The sequence below is a fragment of the Convolutriloba macropyga genome, chromosome 4 (assembly GCF_964194025.1).
Source record: "Convolutriloba macropyga chromosome 4, txConMacr16.3, whole genome shotgun sequence".
Lineage (NCBI taxonomy): Eukaryota > Metazoa > Xenacoelomorpha > Acoela > Convolutidae > Convolutriloba > Convolutriloba macropyga.
The window spans coordinates 11,864,542-11,887,861 of record NC_134471.1 but is presented as its reverse complement, the minus strand read 5'-3'; the positions used below and the strand labels follow the sequence as shown (position 1 = coordinate 11,887,861).

At 33.2% G+C, this 23,320-nt stretch overlaps 1 protein-coding gene across 6 annotated transcripts in view; it reads right to left on the bottom strand.

Moving 5' to 3' along the window:
• Nucleotides 1-654: 654 nt before the first annotated feature.
• LOC142337460 (uncharacterized) overlaps nt 655-23,320 on the bottom strand; it is a 57,348-nt gene continuing 34,682 nt past the window's right edge. For 2 of the 6 annotated variants that reach the window (XM_075386691.1, XM_075386693.1), the window contains exons 2-4: nt 8,281-8,453; nt 4,668-4,876; nt 655-1,595 (exon numbers count right to left, since the gene is read on the bottom strand). In XM_075386691.1, coding sequence (XP_075242806.1) covers nt 1,488-1,595; nt 4,668-4,876; nt 8,281-8,311 — 348 coding nt within the window. In that variant the 5' untranslated portion in view covers nt 8,312-8,453 and the 3' untranslated portion in view covers nt 655-1,487. Of the gene's footprint in view, nt 1,596-4,667; nt 4,877-8,280; nt 9,902-22,683; nt 22,728-22,859; nt 23,236-23,320 lie in introns of those variants that run through there. The other 4 variants (XM_075386690.1, XM_075386692.1, XM_075386689.1 and 1 more) reach the window with 4 other exon arrangements.

Here is a 23,320-nt window from a genome sequence, read left to right as displayed (position 1 = left end):
TTGCGTCTGCGATTTCTAGATCTCCATTTTCGGCAAACTTAAACAAAGATAACCAAAAAGGAATATTTTATGCAATTTTTGATGAAAAGTATCTGAATTTTGGAAATGATATCAAAATTCTAAGGCAAAAATCAAATCAAACAACTCAGCAGCGCTCCTCTCTCTCTCTCTCTCTCTCTCTCTCTCTCTCTCTCTCTTTCTGTCTAACGGTAACAAAAACAGTCTACCGTTAAAAATTTTAACTTATTTTAAATTGTATTATGAAAATTGAGCCAAATTTTAGCAAAAACTACGGAAAATGTGAAAAAAAACTGTCGAACATTCACAAAACTTTAATTCTCGATAACTCCTTTTAAAAACAAAATTCGAAAAAATCCATTTTGAAATCCATATTCTAGGATGAACATGCTTTTTAATGATGTCACTCACAACTCTCTACGATGAATATATCGATCGGCCAAAATTGACTGAACAAAAAAACCAATTTGAGTATGTAGTTCCTCCCTTCCCACTAAAGTGGGGGTCGGAACAAAAAAAAATACCACAAAATCAGATATATTGTGACAGAGTGGAGAATGGAAGAGGTTACTCGAAATGTACGCAAAGTTTCTCACCTGAGTTTTGTCATAGCTCTATGCCAGCAATAGAAAAAACTATTTAGCAAAATATTGAATTAAGGCTCATTGTATGAGAGATTATTTCTTTATTGGCATAGTCGTCAATGGCAATATATATCTACACTATTTAAAATATATTTTTAAACTTCGAACTTCTTACAGACGTTGTATTAATTCTATTTTCATTTCTAAGTTACTTTTCATCACGATGGCATTACTTTTAAACGTTGGGGTCAATCAGTTATTAAAGAATATTGTATCTAAATTTTCTGCAATTTTCTGTAAATTTTGGTCCATTATAACAAGTTCAAGCGGATGTGACCGTGAACAAAGCCGGCTATCGTTGGCCACGATACTTTGAATTCCAATACAAACAGTGACGTGGGAGGTCAATAAAGCAAATTTGGTCGGCAATTCTCCCGAAATATACTCGGGAGAATTGTTTGGTCTGCAGTCGTTTTTGTTCATCAAAAAAATTGATATTCTCATCGTAATCAGAAACAGAAGTCGAAGCTTTAAAGTTTTTCTTCTGCAGCAGAGAGAGAAAGCAAAAGAAGAAAATAAACCTTTAATCCATCCTCATCTCACTTTCTTTAAGTTAGTAATTTCGTTCCCATGAATGCCACAAAAATTCTGTAATTTTTTTGTGTAAAATTTTACCGATTTTTTGACCGAAAATTGGTCTTTGAGATAAAGCATCCCTTTGCAAAGATACGTTGGGACAATTGTAGCATTACGATAAAAACTTTTTGTAATATCTTGCACGGAAAACTTGTTCTCTTCACTGAGATGTTCTTCTGTTGTGATGATACTTTTCAGCTGATTATAGATAGACAATGAGTGATGGTGTTGATGACGTTCATTGTGACGTCACTCGTCAGTGGTCATGAAATGATATGCTTGTGAAAACTTTGTGGTTCCGTACAAAACTGTCTTGGCTGCTATTCTGGCTGAGTAGTGTGAGTCTGGAACCAGATCCTAAGCAAACACCAAACACTATAACTTGTACAAATTTTAATAAGCAAAATAAATGTGGCACATAAATTCTATGTAAATTCGTAATGGCTAACTTTGGATATACAGTATCCATTAAAAGTTAATTAATCCGTGCAGCCATGCAGCAAAAAAACCTAAGATTTGACTGGCGAGTCGTTGTAGTATTTAAGGTTTTCCAAGAAATTACGATTTTTAATATGATACGAGATAGCAATAATTAAGAAATTTCATAGGCAAGAAGTATTATAAAGACAGGATATTTGCATCTACAACAGAACTATCTCACAAGTTAACATTACGAGTTGTTTGACCCTAGCGAATTTTGTTACCATACTGGGGGTTATGGACAACGCTCATGAGTTTGCAAAATCTACTTGCAATCTTTTGTAAGTTTGATTCACGTGAAAATTACTTACCTTTAAATCCGCAAAAAGTCAATCTTCTGAATGACTTACGTTGAGAACGCTAAATGACAAATTTTGTACTTTTAAATTCTCTTTGTTGTGAACTGACGTTTTCTCGCCAATAAGTTTCAAAAATCGGCACTATTAGATTTAAAGTAAGTGTAGTTCACAAAGGTTAAAAAAATCATGTGTTAAGATTGGTTGTATTATTCACATACAGATGAATGCAAATGTAGGGTCAAACGACTCGTATTGAAAATATACTACCGGATAGCCCATCACATTCTAAAATCTTAATGGTCATGCTATGTCATATGCAATTCTTATTAATTTTTGTCATAAATGATTTGGATTAATTATTTTTTCTCGTAGGAAAGTTATAAATGAGATTATCTTAATGCAATCAAAAAAGATCGTAAATCATGTATGACAACGGTGACTAAGAATAAAATATGACCCAGTATTTCCGCAAAGTACGTATAAATTTTTAGTAATCATACAGTAATCATTAAAAAACATTGATAGCAACAACAATGCACACTATTTCGATTTGATAATTGTATGAATTTCAGTTGATACTTGCATAACAATAACAGAAGATCAGTTCCTTCCAATTGTTTTATAGTAATCATTGAAGATCATATATGAATAGTGTAACAAACATGACGAAATCTGGTATATTGTACGTAGTCTGACGGTACTTGAATCGGCAAATCATCTATACATACTACTTCATGCTTCCTTAAGGACGTAAGGAACTAATAGTATTACAGTGCTTTCTAGTTCGGAAATTTGTTTTCGATATTTTCTGAGAAATTTCTTTCAAAACTTGCCGAGGATGGCTATTTATTAATGAAACCTGTTATTGCATCCGAAAAAACGGATCTTATACGCTTTTAGAGAATTCTTAAACAGATTACTTGTGAATTCAATTAAACCATACAAGTATTGTACCCCGAAAAATTTTAAGACTTATGTGCTATCATGAAGAAAAAAGCAGGAATTTAAAAAATGGCAAACCGGGAACGCGTTAGCGGTTTAACGATAGAAAAATGTTTCTCTCTTTAAAAATTATTGATAGCTCAACTCCACTTTTGTTCGTTTGATTTAACCCCAATGTGTTTTAAAATCATATCCTTCAACCCCTTCATCATTTAACACCACAATAATTCAACCCTACCAGATTGAGGTGCGAGACGGAATTGATTTCTGATCAGACCGTTCCAGATCAAAATAGTTTCTGATCAGACCATCCCGAGACCGAATTAACCTCGGATTAGAATGATGTGCGCTCTAAAACTTGTGTGCGGTCTAACTGTGCTCGAAAATGTCTCCGATCAGACCTTCCCAGACGGTCCACTGGGTTTCCAGACAGAAATATCCACTCCAGACGTTTTTGCACTCGAAATTACCTCTGGTCAGACTATCGTGCGCCCAAAACCCCTCCTGATCTGACTAATGTGTGCCCCCCGAAACCTCCTCTGATCAGACCATTGCAGTAGAAGTGACCTCTGATCAGACCGAAATCGGATCATTGTGTACACGCTTTTGCAAACCTGGCCCAGACCAAGTTCAAACCTTTTTGTCTTCGAAATTACTTCTAATTGCACTATCGTGCGCTGAAAAATCACTCCTGATCTGACCAGTGTCGCACTATAATCCTCTTTTAATCAGACTCAAGGGTGACCAAAATAGCCCCTAATTATAATCAGGTGCGCTGGAAGAAGTCAGATCAGGGAATGCTTGTGATTATTAACAAAAGCCTTAATATCGCTATAAAAACTTTTTCATAAAATTGAGATTTGCAGTAATATACTCAACTAAGACAAAGCCAATTCTAAGAGTGCTGCCAATGACAAAGGACCACAGCGTTGAAGAAGATTTAATTTGTTTTGTATGACATTGGTGAATCAATGGATGAATTTAGAAAGCTTGTCGTTTAAAAATCTCTTGATCTGCAGTTATTCAAATTTACTTGTAATGAGAACCGGCAGTTGCCATAATCTGGAAACCATGGTTCTGATCACTGACATCTGACTCTAGATGAGTCTGTGATTAGAACGTTACTTTTTGCTGCCTCTTTGCAGAATCGTCTCTCAGTCAAAAAATTGTAAAATTTGAAAGATAAAAGTGCATTCAATATGGTTGTAATCAGAACCAAATGCTCTCGAAAATACCTCTGGTCAGACTATCGTACGCTCGAAAGTCACCCGATCAGGCTAGTGTGCTTTCGATTGGTTCTTTGATCAGACCGTCCCAGGTGGAAGTATACTCCGATCAGACCAAAATTAGACCATTGTCCAGACTTTTATGCGCTGAATCCGATTCCCAGACCCTGTAATTTTGGTATGCAAACACCGCGTGTGCGTTCCACTTGAGTATGATCAGAGGTAACTCGACCTGGGTAAGCTCTCGCCCCCAAACTCTGCGAATTCAACTTCCGAGTATTAAACCCTAAAACTGTTTCCAAAAACCGTACGTAACCCTCATTTTGAATGGTAATTATAACAATTAAATAAAGAACTAAAATTGAGCTGAAATCATAGAGGTGTGAACTAATTGTGGTTAAATGATAGGTGGTGGATGAAAATGGGGTGCAAAGACGGGACACCATTTTTGCCCGTTTTTGTATTTCGTGGATATCCCTAACCTTCAGTTTTGTCTGGCTCTTTTGACCTGGGCATACAATGAGTGGTTCCTCGACTGTGTCTTGAGAGCTACCCTGTTGATGGAGAAGCACCACTAGAATGAACTCTGAAATGTCCAGACCTGGAAGGGTACTCCACTGGACTATGACCTCTGTTGGATCCACAAAGATGACTCTGGTGATCTCAGGTGTCCAGCCAGCAAGATTATTGCCTAGGACAGAAGTTTCGTTGTCTTGATTGGAAGCTTAATTTTTCGACCTCCTATATAATTCTGTATAAATCTTGGTAGCTCTTGCTTAATTCTCGCGTTGCTTGCTTTGAAATTCAAGATTGCTTGCTTTGATTGCAAGCTTAATTTTCAAAACTTGGTATGTCTTGCCTTGTCTTGGCCAAATTTTCCTAACTATATCGCAAAGATCTTGCTTCTCGAACCACATGCAGAGTTCTTGCAAGTCACTTGTGCATACGACAAGAATATCACAAGCATTTTTAACGTTATTTTTTATCAAGCTGTAGCAATTTTCACATCACTGAGAGACAATAACACGATGAGTTATAATTTGTTTTGTTTGAGCCATAACCAAACTAAAGACTGCGCGAACAAGTTTGCGCGATTTTGCAATAATTCCTACGATTCCGAACTTCCTTAAATTTCAACTTTACTAGACTTACTGTTTGGGACGTCTAAGTGGGACGTGATCACATTTCTACTATCTCATCTACTCTGATTTTAATTTTGATTACAGTACAAAAACAAAAATGTTATAGTACATAAACATCCCTGAACAGAACACAACTCCTGTATAAAGATGTTCTTGTTTGGATCCAATTCAAAGCTGCTCAATTTTGAGCATATTTTAACCATAGTCATAAATTGTATATAGGCAAAAAAATGATAAAGATTTTGACCAAATATTGTTCACGTTTTATGCATATTTGATGCAGATTCGTGGCTAATGTTTTCCATACAAAATGCTCTCTATAAGGATGCTACTAGCCGCCACAGTCCTTCACAAACTTTTGATTTATTGTTTCTGTGCAATTTTTCCTTAAAAACGTCAGCTTTATTTTTTATAGTTCTAAACTCATGAGAGAAGAATAATTTATGCTAGACTGTTAATACTTTTACCAAAATTTTATCCCTCACTCATTCTACCAACAAAAATTCTTTGTAAAAATTCTGGATTTTGCTACCTAACGATTTGCATTGTTTTGAAGAAATTTCCTATGAAGTTTCTCAACAAACAACCATGTGTTTTGTCAATGCCTACTTCAACAATGAAAACTCTTCTTTTATCTGATAGCAAATAAAAAATAATTGTAAATATTTTTTATGATGTATGTTCTGTGAAGGTTTCCTACAGCTACAAAAACTGGAAACCCAAATAATAATACTTCCACTTATCCTGAAAAAACTGTTGAAATTGCTGGGCCAAAATCCTGATTATTAAGTAAATTGATGCAACAAAATTCTCGGATATTGTTCATAACGATGATCATGAGAACAAGAATCTTCTAACTGTTGAAACTTTTGCAGTAAAAAATTTTCAGACCAAAGGAGGCTCAGACGCAGTTGAAATTGCAGTATGGTAACATTTAATCATATGTGTTTTATATTACATTGCGAAATTGTGGCTAAGTGTTCCGAGGTGTATCGGTTTTGGTAAGTTAGTTCTCTTTTCGCCAATTGGTGAAGAGCATGAGAAAGTTTTGGCCATGTCGTTGTATAGTATCACAAAAAAATGAATTGCAATTGAATGCTGTGTCATTTAAAAAAAATTAAAATTTAGGCAGTTTTTTTAAAAATGAGTATAGAAAGAGCTGGAAAATCTGGTTTAAAACTAATGCCAAATTTGCAATTGATGCAAATGTCTGCCAGGTAATGCAAAATTTGTAGAAGAAAAGTTCAAAATTATGTCACTTTTGCAAAAATTTGCAAAATTGGCAGGACAATGACAACGCTGCAGAGTAATGTCAACTTTGCAAAAAAATAAATCATATAAACCCACTCCCAACAAAAGAGACTAAATTGTAAGAAAAAATAGTGTATTAATATACGGTTTTGGAGTGTACATAAGTAATTGCAACTTTGGCATTCAGTCTGAATTAGGTTGCAGATTGCCTGTAGCGACAATCAGTTCTGTATATTCAAGAAACAGTCGTCTAATCGAGCAAAATTTTGAATAACTTTCAATGTGTCCAATTTATCTTAAGCCTTGCATCCGACCACCGATAATTTATTCTCTTTGATTTTTGTTTTTTTTACATGCAGCATTGATCTCGTTAATGATATCGTACCCTGTCCGCCCTTTTCTGTTGAAAAAAATGTATTATTTTTCCTTTTTACCACATTAACCCGCAAAGGCTGAACTGAATTGCATTTAGCTGTTTTTGTTTCGTGCAAATCCTCAAAAATTTTTCTAATAATTTTGAGGAAATGCAGAATCCAGTTACCGAATCCTGTAAATCAATTACACATTATTGAAATCCACAATATTTGTTTCTTGTTTCTAAATTCCATGGTTTTCTAGCTAATTATACACTTAATTGTAATCGAATTAAATCGTCGGTAACAACAGGTATCAAATTTGAGTTAGAATTTGGAGAAGTATCTTATTTATTTCAAAATTTTTAGCGTAAAGATTTTGCGGCAAAACTTTTTCAAACTTAGTTCAATTAAAAACAGAACCAACTAACGTCTGGCGAATCGCTCTCAAACAACCGGCGAGCGGTTGGCTTGGTTAGTAGCTAGGTTTAGTGAGGTTTAGTGAGGCTTAGAGAGGCTAGCACGGTTTAGTGAGGCTAGCTTTAGCTTAATTGAAGGGGCGTAATTGAGCGCAGCGGGGGGATGCATCGGGGGCTAATGGGGTAGCAACAGTGGGGGGGGGGGGGTCAATCTGTAAGAACTGCCCTTCGCTTCAAGTATAAGTCTCCAAAACAGATTCTGTAAATCGCATACTTGAAAACTAGTGAGCTGAAAAGATCTAAGAGCACTTAATGCCCACTGGGCGCTACCTGTTTTTCCCGTTTTTGAGGACAAAAAGTCAAAAGCCTCAGACGAAAGATTGGTCAAGCGAAAAATTGCATAAAAAGACCGACAGGACTAATATAATTGTTAAAAACTTCGTTTGAGCGCAATTAAAAAGAATTGCATTTTGCTCAAAAATGTAATTCAGACAACGAGTTTTGTAGCCTGGATTCCGCAACTCTTTAATTTTCTAATTTTGTGGAGTTCGGTTGCTTATTTTTCTTTAAATAAGCCTAACTTATGAATGGAATTCAATTCCAAAAAAATCCAATGTATCACTATAGCAATATGGATTTCAGTTACAATCTCAGACAAATTTGACCAAGGTAATTCAGGTCTGCCTCTGCGGTGTAATGCATTGGGTGATTTAAAAAACAAAAAAAAACAAACATAATTCTCAAACCTGACTATATAATAGGTCAGGGTTAAATGACTTGCTGTAGTTTAAATTCCAAAACAATTTGCAACAAAATACTCAATTTAGCAAAATTTCAATGCTCTTGCAATACTCTGTATTTTACAAGACAGTCGATCTTTCCAAAAAAAATGCAAATCAGTGTCGGCAGAGTTCGTCGATGTTAGCTTACCTTTGGTTCTCAAATGACTGGGTAAATTCATCTAGCGTCCACTGCAGTTTCCACAGTTATAGTGCTGTTAAATTCAGGGTATAGTAGAATGAACTTGGGCAATATAACTGTCAGTAACAAATGGGCTATAGAGCGTCTGTGTAGTCAACTGAGGTCAACCATACGCAATCAATCTACATAAATCAGTTATATAACACCTCTCTCGTATGTTAACCTCAACAATAACACACTTTCCCTCACCCACACGCTAGTTTTTCAATTTCCTCGTCCAAAAATATGTGCACGTGTTTAACTGTCAATAAAAAATGAAATCAAATTTTCACCAGAAAAATAATCGATTTCTGGAAACAAGCAATTTCGGTAAGTTCGGATACGGCAGAAATTTAATGATGATAGAAATGGCAGCTTTGATGACTGGAATGGATAAAGTTTTTTTCTAATTTCTTTAATTTTTTAAATTATGACTTGCTGCTTGTTTGGAAAGAAATCAATGCAACTCAAATTTTGTTAAATTTTGACCTACTAAATAGTTAAATTTAAGAGTATCTCAACTGTAGGAACAGTGAAATAAATTCAAGTACAGGTTAATTGCGGCGAATGACAAACACAGGTAACAGGTAAATTTTCAGTAGTTGTGGTGATTGAATACACTCTCAAAACGGTAAAATTAAAGGTCAAGATTTCAAACTCTTTGAGCGTAATGCTGAAATTGATTTTGAGAGAAGCGGTCGCTTAAAATAGCAAAAGCTTGACAGGGCGGAGGGGAGGTGGGTGATTTTTGAGGGTTCAGTATTCTTGGTCTTTTTTCCGCCCAACTCAAAATGTCACAAAAAGGACATTCCAATTCGACCCAATCTGTATCGGTTGTCTAATTTCGTTGGGAAAATAAAACAACAGGGAATTGAATAAAATTTTCCCTGCTTTAAAAACGTTCAAGTGAAATTTTCATAACACAGTTATCAGAATTTGTTACCATAACATAACGGCTTTAAGCAGGAAAAAATACAATGTTGTAAACGCTGACGCAGTTAAGTGTTCCCATTTTGTAGTTTTAATTTTTATTACATAAAATGTTTCTGAAATTGCTTGGGATAAATTATCGATTTTGGACGCTTTTACTTCAAGTAAGGCTGCTATATGAATAAGCAACTTTTGAATGTAAATCTGCGCCAGATTTAAATATATTTGCAGCTTTTCAAAATTGAGATTGATTGAAGTTTGTAAAAGAGGGAATATTGGAGAGGTACATTAAAGTTTGATACATCAACTTAATCGATAATATTGATTAGCGGCGGTGAAAAAAATCAATCAAAAAGGTGAACAAAATATGTGCACGTCAGTAATTTGTGTTGAATTCTTTTATGGTTACACATGAACACGTTTTGTCTTTACCAAATTGAAAGGAACCAAAATGCGAGGAAAGAAAAAAGGGAATTATCAGTAAATGTTTCCTTGTATTCTGCTTTGAAAGCTCTATAATTCCCTTTAAAAACCCGAAAGCTTTTAGGAAGAAAAAAGATTAAAGGCTTAAAGTTGTTCCTCTGTTGCCAAATTGAAAAAAGTGGAAAAGCTGATCAGGAATAAAAAGGGAATAAATTGTTTTCCAACTTGGTAAATTATCATCTCAATTTCATCGGATAAAAGATTTCCTCAGCAATTAGGCGCTACAGGTTATTTTTACTAACAAATAAAAAAATTGAAAATTATGAAAATTGGAATTGGTTCACTGGTGATCCATTCTAGGATACAAAACAATGTCAAAAACCAACTAATTCAACTTGCTTGAAAGTGTTGCAAATTCCTCAAAATTAAAGGAAAAATTAATTCAACACAACGCCGCTTGCTGTTAATGATTTCCAACAAACTCCATTAATATCATGGTGACCTCTCTTGGAGTTAACTTGGAGCGAGTTCTGCAAATAAGAGGGAATTATTGTTTACAAATAAATGCGAAGCTCTTCACTTGGCTATTTGGATTTTCCAAATATTTTGAAATTTTGTGCAGAATTGCATGTTTTTGTCATTTTAAGAACATTGCTTTTAGCAAAACTAAATCACAGCTTAATTTCCAATTCGAATTGGTTAGTGATACTTAAAACTGTGAGACAATTTTGTGCCTTCTTTTATAGAGCACCTCGACTCAATAATTTCTGGATAAAGTTACTTCATGCAATATCTAAGAAAATAAACTGAAAACTTCTTCAATTGCCATATGTTGTTTTCTGTTCAGCCCAAGTTTAAATTTTTGTGAAGACAGGAAGAAAAAAATCAAAGTTTTTTTTTCATGAAAGAGAAAGAAAAGGCGTAATTTCAACAAAAAAGCCTAATCTAAAAGAAGTGTTATTTCAACTGTACACTAAACGGGCAGAGAATTTTTTTCATCACAAGGAAAACTCTAAACAAAATCTTTAGTAAGGCACACGGACGGAAAACGTGTCTAAAAGAACTGGTTTATCAAATTGCTGTTCTTATTAATGAAATTTATTTCGACGCAATGTTGACTTTGAGCTTATATAATTTTTTTGTAACATTATTAATTCTTCAGTTTGAATACTTTGATCTGCCTTAAGATGGCAATATTAGAAAAACTGCCATTAATTAGGAAAGTACGCACACAATAATTTTGCAAACAGAGTCTGAAAAAGAAAATTTTATCAGAGAAACAAATTATCATCTTACATCGGCATTTTTAGTTATCAGAAGTTGCCGGAAAAAATTTTGCGTAATCTGATCTGAGCCCTTACTACGATTGCGTATAAAAAAACTGGCCTTTCAGTTTATTCTGCTGATAAATACTGCTCGCTGAACTACTAAAATAGGTTTAAAAAAGGAACAGAGTTACTTTATTATTACAATTTTTAAGTGATTATCAGTTTTTTTGAAGAAGTATGTAGAATTGAACGCTCGTAAAAACTTTATATTCGAAAACAACCTATTGATGTTTTGACCAGTTAGCTATATCTCCAAGTAGATAATTTTTTCTTCTGCCATTTAATTTCTTTACATTCTACTGTTTTTCAAAAAAGTTATTTTTGTTTCTGGTTCGAAAATTATTGGATGTGCTTACGCTTTTATGCTTTTCTCACTTTTCTCAATTTGTTTGCAATTTCAAATATTTTGAACAAAACATTTCATCGTGTTCATTGTCAACCCGAGAGATTCGTTGAGAAATTAAAAACACTGAATCATTCTTTACTGCTCCTTATTCTATTTGAATTAAACATCTGAGACAAAAAGTATAGACGCATTGACCATTTATATGACAAAATGATTTTTCTTTGGAATCATCTTTTGAAATTAATGAACGTCAAATCATGAAGCATGCAATACAAAAATGTTCTTGAATTATGATTAAGATTAAAAAAAGCTCAATTAAAAACAATTGTTCATTCACTAAGCTTTCCCTTTAAAAACATTTGTTCATTCACTAAGTGTTTGCAGTTTTCACTGACTTCCCTTTATACCAATTAGACCTGTTTTCTGTTGAAAAATTTAAAATCACCAAAGTTTTGGCAAGTGTTCTTGACCGGATTTTCTTCAAAAATTTTCGACAATTTCAAGCACTGATTCTATTTTAGGAGTTCAAGAAAATTTCATGTAGCAGCATTTAGCGTCATTGATGAGCAATCGAATTTCGTTCTTATGAAAAACATATTCAAAAAATTTCAGGAAATGACAATAGAAGTTCTGGCTATCTTTCTCGTTTTTATTGCGAGTATTTTCGCTGACACAAAAGATTATAACCCATCAAATATTAAAAAAAAACTAAAAGTATTAGAAAAAATTCCTGGAAATCCAATTTTTGTATTATGTAGGTAATTAACGTAAAGCAAAAACACGTCTTTGCTATTTTTAGCCGACGCGTTTAAATAAATCGTTTAAAGGAAGCATTTAAAAATTACAAAAGTCTCATTAAATTTCAATAAATTTAATCGCTACCATATTTGCCATATTGGAATAAGAAAAAGACGAAAAACGGTAGCAGTAGTGTTGTTAATAACAATGCGTGTTTGAAATGTAAAAATAAGAGTCAAATATATGAAGTCATGAATTTATGGGCTTGCCTTTTTCAGCCATTTTAAACTCAATTAGGAGACTGTAAGAGTTCTTTTATTTCAGTTCACTTTTCCTTCATCACTACTATTGTAACATTGTGCTGCTGAATAAACACCTTCTATGTGTGTGTATTAAGGAATACTGAGGAAGAAAACTACAACTTATTAGCGTTTTCTTTTCCGGTTTTTATCTCGCCGCCCACCTGGTTGGCCGCTGTCCACTTTTGACGAAAATTAAAATGTTTTTTATGGGAGTTTCTTGAAGTTTTCAAAAAATTCAAACAATCGAAACAGCGCTCCGTTTATAAACTTTCTAAGTTTTCAAAAAAAGTTAAAAAAAATGGAGTCAAAAATGTCAAGGAGTCAAAATTCTTTTGAGAGAGCATTTGTTATCCTGTAAAGATAACAGAGTAAGTTATATGGCTAAAAGGTGATCGATAAAATATTTTTGTTAATAATTGTAATTTATACAAAAATTTTTGAAGGCGAATTTGCAGTGCTAATTGTTTCCGAATACTAATACGTTTCCATTATTATTATTATTATTATTGATTTTCAACTTTTTTACGATTCGACACTAATATTTCATCAAATTCTGTTGATGATACCTGTCTAACCTTTATAGAAATTTATTAAAACAAAAGGAAACACACACACAAGTTGCAATTGAACCCAATTTTAACAATTTAATCTTTTACCGAAAAGGAGTCTAATAGGAATCTCAAAAATTGCATTTTCACCTTCTATCGGCACTCAAGTAAATACTCACACTTAAACTTGTAACGAAAAAAATTATTACAAGTTTTTGCTACACGGAATACACTAAAATTAAGCAACTTTTTCATCGTCGTACGAATTTCCATAGCTTTCTAACCGGTACAAGAGAAATTGCCATAAGCAGCTTCCAATATTCGGCTAAGTTGAAAATGTTGCGTAATTCGACTTTTGTTGTTGAATTTGCGGCACTTCTTTACCTCCTAATTTCATTCCGCTTATTTTTGCAAAACGACGCTTGCTCTCTTGTGAATTGGGCTGAGAAAGAGAAGACTGTAATAAAGTCGAATTCATTCACGGAAATTAACAAAAATCATTTTTCATCTCAAGTGGGACAAGAAATAAGCCAACTGTAATGAGTGTGGAAGGTAGCACTATGGGGAGGACATAAAACACGTGAACAAGGCTATGAATTTAAATTGTGTTCATATTTGTTCATAGCCGGCATATCGAACTTCTTAATATTCACGATATATATCACGCATTTCTATCGTAAGTCCACTATGGAATTCCAGGAAAAAGCGCCAAAATAACGCGGAGGCGAAAATCAGCAGAAAACAAAGCTATATATTTTTAATAACGTTTGCATTTCTGTTATTGATTTTCAACATTTTTACAATTCGAGACTGCGCTTTCCATCATTTTAAATGCACTTTATAAACAACCCCCATATTAACGCTGCAGTCTTTAGCATAGAAATAAAGATAAATTTCTCTAATTGGTCGAGTAAATTTTGAAAGAAAAAATTCCGCAGTATGAATTTCCTGATCCTCTTCTACATTAGTATAATTTAGGAGCCATATAAAGAGTCTATTTTTCTGTCGAGCCAATTTTGGCCGGCTGATTTGTTTTGTTAGGGAAACGAAAGTGGTAATTGAAAGGCTCTTGAAAAAACTGCTGAGAGTTGATTAACTAGCAATTTGTCTTTCTTCTGAAGAAATCGAGGCTTCTAATTTTCAATAGAGGCGTCCAGTTTTCCTTTTCTCGGTTTATCAGGAATCGAATGCGTTTAGATGTCCAAAATGAGTAAGTAACATAGAGGCTTAAAAATCTAAAAGATAAGTCTCTTTCCTAGTAACGTACAAACGAAGTTATAAAAATGCAATAAAAAAGCAATAAAGTCTTAATTTCTTCATTTTTATCCAAAATATAACAATTTATATTTCCTAGACAATATCTATGTTCAAAAAATATAGATACATCGTTTTTTTGTAACACAAACTTTGCTCAGAATTATTGAATTACATAGAGTAACATTTTGAGCGAAAACAAAATATTTTATAACTCCAATAAGAAATATTTTTACCGTTAACGGAGAATTCATGTAATATTTTTTAATTAATCTGTTGAAAAAAAGTTTTGCTACCCAATTAAAATTTACATCTAATATAAGAAAAAAATATGAAAATTTACAGCTCACATAGCAAAAAATAGAGCTCTCTCATCTAGAAAAACACACACTATACTTATCCTAGTCCAGAGCACATGTTTCTTTTGCAAGATCATGCAAGACAATGGCTTGACTGGCTTGCAAGATGATTGGCTATCTTGAAAATTGTTACAAGGTCGTTTCGAGCTATCATTTGTTGCTACAGTATTATATTTCATTTTGTGCCGAAACTGTCCAAAAATACAGTTGCATGTGTTATTTAAAAAAACTTTGAAAAAAAATTAGCTTAACGATGAATAACTTAACAGTAGATATATCAAAATAAATCAATAGACATATGAAAATGACGTTAGATCAATTTTTTTCAAAAAAGTTATTTTATTGGACACAATAATCCAATACTAAAGATTGCTTGCACGTTTTCCGATCTCAATATCTCTATTGAATTACGATATGAATCACTAATTGTTACTACAGCATCGTTTAAAATTCAAAACTGAAGCTGCATTGTGTGTAAATCCTTGCAATATTGAAAAAATCCCAAAAACAACAAAATAATTTCAAGCTGGACAGGTTGCAAATGCTTGAATGTTTCAATATACATGGTTGTCTTGCAAAATTAATGCAAGACTACTGGTTATCTTGCCATTATAATATAAAACTAGCTGCCACAGTGATAAAGTAAAGCAAACTAGCAAATCAGAAGATTATTTTGCGTCCAAAGCTTTTAACTTTCAAATGCATCTCTTATTTTTTGTGAAAGTTTCATTTTTTTCATTTCTAATAATTTTCATGCAAAATTAAGATATGCAATTTATTGTAGATAAATTACTACAAGCAATTTCGTGTTGCAAAATTGATGTGTATATAGCAAAACAAAGTTCAAATTTGATTGTAAATGAGAGAATGCACTGGAGAAAAAAATAAAATTTTTAGCAGAATTCAAATTTTCGTTTTGAGAAATCAAGCGATTGCGTCGGTAATGCTTCCATGAAAAATTATATGCATAATACTTTTATATACACATCTTAATAGCAGTCACAGATAAGATTATGATTGATAGAAAACAAGAAATAAAGAAAGCACAATAAAGATAGCATTAAATGGATGAAACACGGCGATGTTTTAGCTTTTCTTTAACCTTTTCTTAACTTTCATATTTTCTTAATAAGTTTGTCCACCAAATAAAGATGCGGATTCTGCTAGTGCTCTTCCTTTCGATTATTCAATATGTCTAATGACTTCACGTATGCTTAGCATCGCATCGAGTGTCACAATGAAAATTTAATAAATTTCACAACATTTGAGTTCAAATTGTCATTATTTTTTCGCAAGCCAGTTAATTTTTGCTATCAATTTTTATCACTCAGCAACAAAAATCTTCCTATTGCATAAATGAAGACAATCATTTCTTCAGTTTTCTTTTCATTTACTTTAACTATTAGTGTTTTCAGCGATGTCACAATCAATTAGAGTGGAATATTGGGCAGAGATCGATTAAAAACAAAGAGTCAAATTTTGAAAAAAAAAACAATTAGGAAGGAAAGTAAAAATAAGCCGTCTTTCCAGCCTCAGATTGCTGCAGAAACAACAGTTATGGCTTGGTCATTTTTGATTTACGCAATTGCAGTTCTAACAAAAAAGCAATTATTTGCTGTTGTTACAAAAGCCTATACGTTTATTGATCACAAAGCAAATTTTTAGCTGAATATAAAACCAATTTCCGGTTTAGAAAAAATAAAATTGAAGGAGATTCGAGGAGATAACAAACGAGATTTTGAATGAGTTTTGTCGCATTCTTGTTTTCTCCTCAAGAACTATTATGAATAATTTTTTCTCATAACCATTCTTTTCTTCTGGCTCTTATATGAAATGATGAATTGTGTCCATTTAGCATCATCAAAACTATTCATCCACCTCAAAACCTTTGTTCTTGGTATTGCTCACAAAAATTGCCTTAGGTTCACAGTTTTGACTATGCTAAAAAACATTTTGGCTAATATATGATAAAATGTTGGCTGACGTCACGATATTTCGACGCACATTTTTCCAAATCTTGTGGCGCATATTCTGAACAACTACAAAAACTGCCAACGTTTTTGTCCCTTTTTAATTTCCTTTCTCATCATTGCTTTTGAGAAAGCAAAATTAAAAAGAACGAAGTAAGCATTCGGTTTTCTCATTGTGTATAAATGAAATCAGCATTTTTCTTTTTCCTTGAACAATTGCGCTATATGAATTCTCAAAAAAATTCTAAGAAATGGCTTCTGGAGCACGTTGACCCTATGTGCAAAAATTTTATAAATGCTCCTTTACATTCCTGAAGCTACTTACACAATTTAATGTAATCATTTATCAATTGTGATAAACTAAAAAATTAACAAATCTAAAAAAAACCATCAAAAGGCAGTGTTTTATTTTCCAAAATATTTCTCAATTTTATTTAACTGATTTGTTGAAGTACTAGTGAAACGCTGTGGGATACCTATCTCATTGGTAAAATTCAACATTTCTGGTTTTTCAAGAAACAAAGCAAAGCCCCAATTAGTGTTAACATTATTTTTCAATTTTAATCTTTTTCAAAGATAACACGTCCAACTTTGGGGGACATATTATAAATTAATGTATAGGAAACCAAATTAATTAAGAATCCCTTCTCCAATACTTTTTGTTTTACTGTTGAATCCCGTACCGGCTTCTTTAAATATCTGAAAAATTCATGACTGAGTTTAGCAAACGCTTCCGAAAAAAAAACAATATTCAACGCTTCTGCAATTTTCAACTTCAGAAAAATTATCACTGCTTCCAATGGTAAAAAAATTCAATTTACAGTACTGAATTTTCAAAAAAAAACAGTTTTTAAAATTAATTACGGAAAACAAAAGGATGCTTTTATTTTCTTAATTACAGTTGGCTACTTTTTTCAAAAGCTTTGAAACTATTATCCATCTTTATATGTAATTTTCATGCAAAGTTGAAGTCCCCATTTTAATACTACCCTAGTTGAGCTTACACACCAATCTTGTAAGATCTTGTAAGAATCTTGCAAAAAGTGCTTATCTTGTAAGATCTTGCAACCACACGCTTATCTTGTAAGATCTTGCATCTGCACGCTTATCTTGTAAGACATCTTGTAAGATCTTACAACATAAGCGTGTGTAAGCCTTCTTGTGAAACTTGGCTATCTTACAAGATGTCTTGCAAGATCTTACAAGATAGGCGTTTTCTGAAGACATCAAAAAAACTAAGAAACTAAAAAAAACGGAAAAAAACATACTAAAAACTTTGTTTTGATTGTTTAACTAAAAGTTGTGAATTAAAAGGCAAAATTATGTTAAAAATTTTGGTTCCAATGGAATTTTTTAGTTTTGCACCCAAGTGTTAATAGCCGTGAACAAACTTGGTTGCTATTAATATTTAAGAAAACCGCTGAGACAATTATTGGAAAATTTTTTTTCGAGTAGAGTAATTCAAATACCTTATTTACGGTGAAGTTGATATGAAACTTCTTGTTCAGGCCTGATAGCAAAATTGATTTCCGACAAAAAATTTAGACCTTGATTTTCTGCTTTAAGCTATGTGACAGCCTCAGTAGAAGTGCCGTTCTGCAATAGAGCAAGATTACAACGGATTGGAAGGTCGACAAAATCGACCATTTACGATTTTCGCCAGGTGCGTAATTAAACAGTGAAAAACGTAGTATTATCGCAATGAAAAACGTATTATTGAATTTTTGTAGTAATTATGCGCTCTATCACTATCAACTGGTTATTGTCTGTTGGTTTTCGGGGTACTTGCTACCTAATATGGTTTTAAAATGAATAGAGTCACAGAAACGTCTCATTCAATGAAAAAAAGTCGAACAAAACGTTTTATATCATAAGCTGCAAAGCACTGGGGGCTTTTTTGTCAACTTTTTTAGTGCTTAATAAGTAATTCACACTTTGTGTGGATGTAATAAACCATTAAAAGGATCATTTAAAAACTTTTTTCGAGACGAGCAATTCAAATACCTTATTTTCGGTGAAGTTGATATTAAACTTTCTGTTTAGGCCCGAGAGCAAAATTGATTTCAGTCAAAAACATTTTAGACGCAGATTTTCTTCTTTAAGCCAATTGACAAGCTCAGTAGAAGTGCCATTCTGCTATAGAACATGATTAAGTCCCCGGTGATTAAAAAAGACTATCTTGCAAGAATCTTACAAGAGAAAACGCGTATCTTGTTAGATTCTTGTCGGAAAAACGCCTATCTTGTAAGACTCTTCAAGAGAAAACGCCTATCTTGTAATATTCTTGCAAGAGAAATCGCCTATCTTGTAAGACTCTTACAAGATTACATGCCTATCTTGTAAGAGTCTTACATTTAACTCCTATCTTGTAAGATCTTGTAAGAATCTTGCAAGACTCTTGTAAGATTATACAATTTGGTACAAGAGTCTTGCAAGATTCTTACAAGATCTTACAAGATAGGCGTGTAAGCTCGACTAGGGTACCATTTTAATAGACATTTTGTGCCTACATTTATTGGTTTCTTGAACGTTTTTTGGGGCCTATGAAAAACTCGCGACTAAAACACGTATTTAGTTTTTTTTAAAATGCCACCAGTCTAAAAAGTGACATTAACAAAGCACATTTATCTAAATAACTCAATGTTTCATCGACACTTTGTATGTTAATTTATAGCCTCTACTTATAGCTGTCAGATTTATCAAACAAAAAACAATTAAAAAAATTGTTTTAACGGTGAGCACCCCGAGCACGTCATGTGCTTTTTCATTTCTTAATGCAGGAGGATATAACAACAATTTCCAATTATTCTACCCTTCCCCAATTTTGACGACTTTGATCGGTGATCAGCATTTGTTGAAAATATAAAAGCTAATATTTCTTAGCTATTTGATATTTGCCTTGCGTCTGTGGATACTTTCCTAAGATTAATGTCTCTGCTTATTTTGCATTAAAATCGAATAACTATTTTATTTAGACACTTTTCTATCTGACTTCTTTCTTTATATTTCTATTTGTATTTATTTTTAAACTGCAATTTCTTCAATTTTGGGTTATTGACATTTCAGTTCTTGTAACAGCGGTTATAGCAACGAAGACGTCAGTTTATAATTGCATAGACTTGTTTCTTAAGGCCACTGCAAGATAACGAGATCGTTCAATGAATTGGAATAGAAACTGGAGTTGTGAAAAATTGATTAATTTCCATTAGCAGAACACCCTTCAACCTATCAATTATTTTTTTCAATGCTTACTTTAGCAGTAATGTTTTAACTTTCATATTAACTATCTTGTAGGGTTTTTGCTTAAGAGTGGGTTGTCTTGAGACGTGTAAAATCCGCTATCAATTTTCACTTCGGCAAACTCATTTGAATTTTGGAATTCAAACTGTGCAAAAGTTTTTCATGATTCAAAAAAAACAAATTCTACAAAATGCAATTCAGCATTCTTTAGCGTAAGAATCATATAATTATTCCATTTTTTTTAAATGAGCATGTTACACAACGCAAAAATTGCTTTAGTTTTTCTTGATGTCTCCTTTAATGTCTTTAAGTTATGCAATTTTGGTGCTATATTCAATCGTCGGTTTGCATGCATCAATTCAGTTCCTCAAAAAAAATCAAAAAATTATTTTCTGATTAATGTTTATTTTGAAAAACAAAAAACATTCATTTACAGTTTTTAGTTTGCTATAATACTCATCAAAGTATTGTTGGGGAGCCGTTTCTGCTGCATGACGCTGCCAGAAGAGAAAATTTTGCTTTTTACATGTTAAAGCACCATGAAAAATTGTATTTAAGATGCTGATTAATTCTGACCAATTCAAAAGTCAATTGGAAAACCATTGCTGCGAAGCATAAGCACAATGAATACAGTTGACTTTTAGTAATAAGATTGATTAAACAATCCCCGGATCTGAGTGCCATAGAATTTCAGTACTGAATCAAAAAAATTTCCTTATGATTTTTTCTATTTCAAGATTTCTGGACAGGGCATAATATAGCCTGATATTTTTAAATTTCGGAAACTGTTTTTCATTTGTTTCTTCTCAGACTGAATAGTAGCCTGAATTTGGTCTGCACAGAATAAAAATTTCGTGAGTCATGCACTGATTTTTTCTGGACAACTAAAAACCAGACTGATTTTGTCTTGACATAAAGACGTTCAGCCTATTTTTTGTGCAACGAAAAACGTTGAACTGAAGAAAAAAGGTCAATTTAAAAGAGTACATAAGCTGAAATATTCATTCAAAATTGCAGTTTTTGATAAAATTTATTTATTTTTACTGCTGAAATATTCAGTTCAAGCTGTTGTTCAGTTCACTCGATAGGGGAGGGCACGATTGTTTACCAATAGTCACTGTTCACACATATTCCTCACTGGATTCTGTGATGGATTATTCGCTGGATTCTTCACTGGTTCTCTCAGATATTCCCCACCTTGTCACCCGAGTTGGGACAGCCTTCAGTTTCATTCACGGAGTTCGGGGGCGGCTGTAGCGCGTTGTACCTGCTCCAACAGCCGCCAGATCGACCATTACATGCCGTCAAATTCCTCACAGAGATGCGTCTGAAGCTTCATGTGTCACGAATTTGAACTAATAGTACAAAATACGTCCAAATTTGCATCAGATACATCTGAAATGATTGAAACGAGCCAAGAAAGGTACCGATGAGGGAAACCAGGAAAATACATCACTGCTTTAATGATTTAAAAACAAATGTGACAAAGTTACAAGTTCACAAAGGTGATGTAAACTGTTTACACAGAACTCACATAGAGCTCACATAGAACTCACATAGAGCTCACTTAGAACTCATAGAACAAATGAGGATAAGGAAGAGAGTTGACTTTGCCAATCAACAGCTTCTTACAAATTCTTCCAATACGGCAAGGATTAAAGCCGCTAGATGTCGATATCCCTCGCCTTCAACATCAAAATGACTATCATAAGCATGAAAATCATTGGGTTTTATAAGCTTTGTTTTTTTGTAATGAACAACTTTTCGCTCAAAGAAATATTGTTAGTTGCAACCAACCGAGGATCCAGATCACCATGCCGCATATGCCCAGCAAACTTCACCCTGGATGGCCTGATGGCCTGTTTGAACTCTAAATATTTTTGCCGAATATACCCAATTTGTTGCGTTTTTACATCAATGTCACCAACAAAAACTAACATATGAGTAAACTCTTGTGCGAAGTCCAACAAATCGATAAAGTGTTCGCTCCGACGTCCACCGTCTCCCTTGTACTTTGCTCTGAAAAATTTAGTCCACTTCAATTTTAAAAAAATGCAACAAAAAATTTGAAATTTTTTGAAAAGTACCCGAAAATTTTCATAGGCTCGTCCTGGTATAGATATTGCTGCTCTCGCCAAGCACAAGAAAACTCGTCTAAAAGAAACAAAAAAAGCAAGACATGACAAACTTCAAAAAGAGAATTGTGTTTAATAGAAAAATCCAACATTCTGTTTTTTCTCAAAAAAACTCAATTTTTCACGAATAAAAAATGTTTAAAGTGAACTAAATGTTTCTGGGTTTTATCTGCACATAATGCGAGATAAATTTACCCTTAGGTCACTCTGATTCAGTACTGATTTAACGTTTTGCCATTGGATTGTAATGTATCAGTTCTGAAAGGCTCTGACACAAGTCTCCGGGTAATGAGCTCTTAGGATGAAAGATGGTTCTCTTACAGTCCACCAGTTCCGCTTTCTTATTATTAGTAAATTTTACTTCGCTCGGAGAAATCATGACGGTCAACTAGCTCGTAGATTTGATAGGGGTAAAATCTACCTATATGGAAGGCACTTAAGTTTAACTACTATACGTTTCAATATTTTTCCGCAAAATTTTAAGCTCGCGTGAAGTTTTTACAAGAATGATTTTGTTTCAAAATCCCGTTCTTTTTTCAGTACATAACAGATATTGTATCGCCTTTTTAACACTTTGCGAGACACTTCATCAAGCATGACACTAAGAAACTTTTCAAGTTTCACATTTAGGAAATTTTACCAGAATTTACACAATGAAAATTAGCAGATCTCAAACGAAAAAATTGTCCGTTAAAATCCCTCAAGATAATAATCTTTTCATACAAAGCAGTGATCGGGCACGATCTAGTAAAACCTCGGCCATAAAAAGTGCTTAGTCAAAAAGATCTTACACCAGATACCTTTTGCAACATTTGGCGGTATATCTCAAACTGTAATCGACATAAAGATTGACTTATTTAATGAGCCAGCAATTCAAAAAAATATCAAATATAATATGAGAGCTAATTTTTTTTGGTGGAAACCCAACAAATTGCAAAATGAGAGTTGAAATAGAAAAGTTGTGTTTCTGCTGTACTTTTACGCCATAAGCAATGGGGCTCCAGAAATAAATTCAAGATTGAATTGAGCTTTGAAGAAAAGCGTTATTTGTTACGATAAACGGTTGAAACACAATAGAGAAGAGAGTAACAAATTAGATATATTTTGGCGTCTCGAATATGGAGAGAAGAAAAAATGTAATCAAATTGCGAAATCAATTAAGATAAGCGTGAACAAAAGATTCTTTCAATCCCCAGTTTACAAAAAATATATCACACTTTTCGTAATTGAATTGGAAATGGATTATTCTGAATGGTCTTCAAACATATCTCAGCCTGAATAAATTACGCGAAATTCGAGTTCAATTCATATTTTATATTCGGTTCAACTTCAAATCGATTTATTGTAAAGCAAATCAAAGGTGCGTGTGTGTGAACTAAAATTTAAGGTGATTTTTTTCTATCTTTGAAAAATAAAGCTAAGCTGCTTGTATTTTTT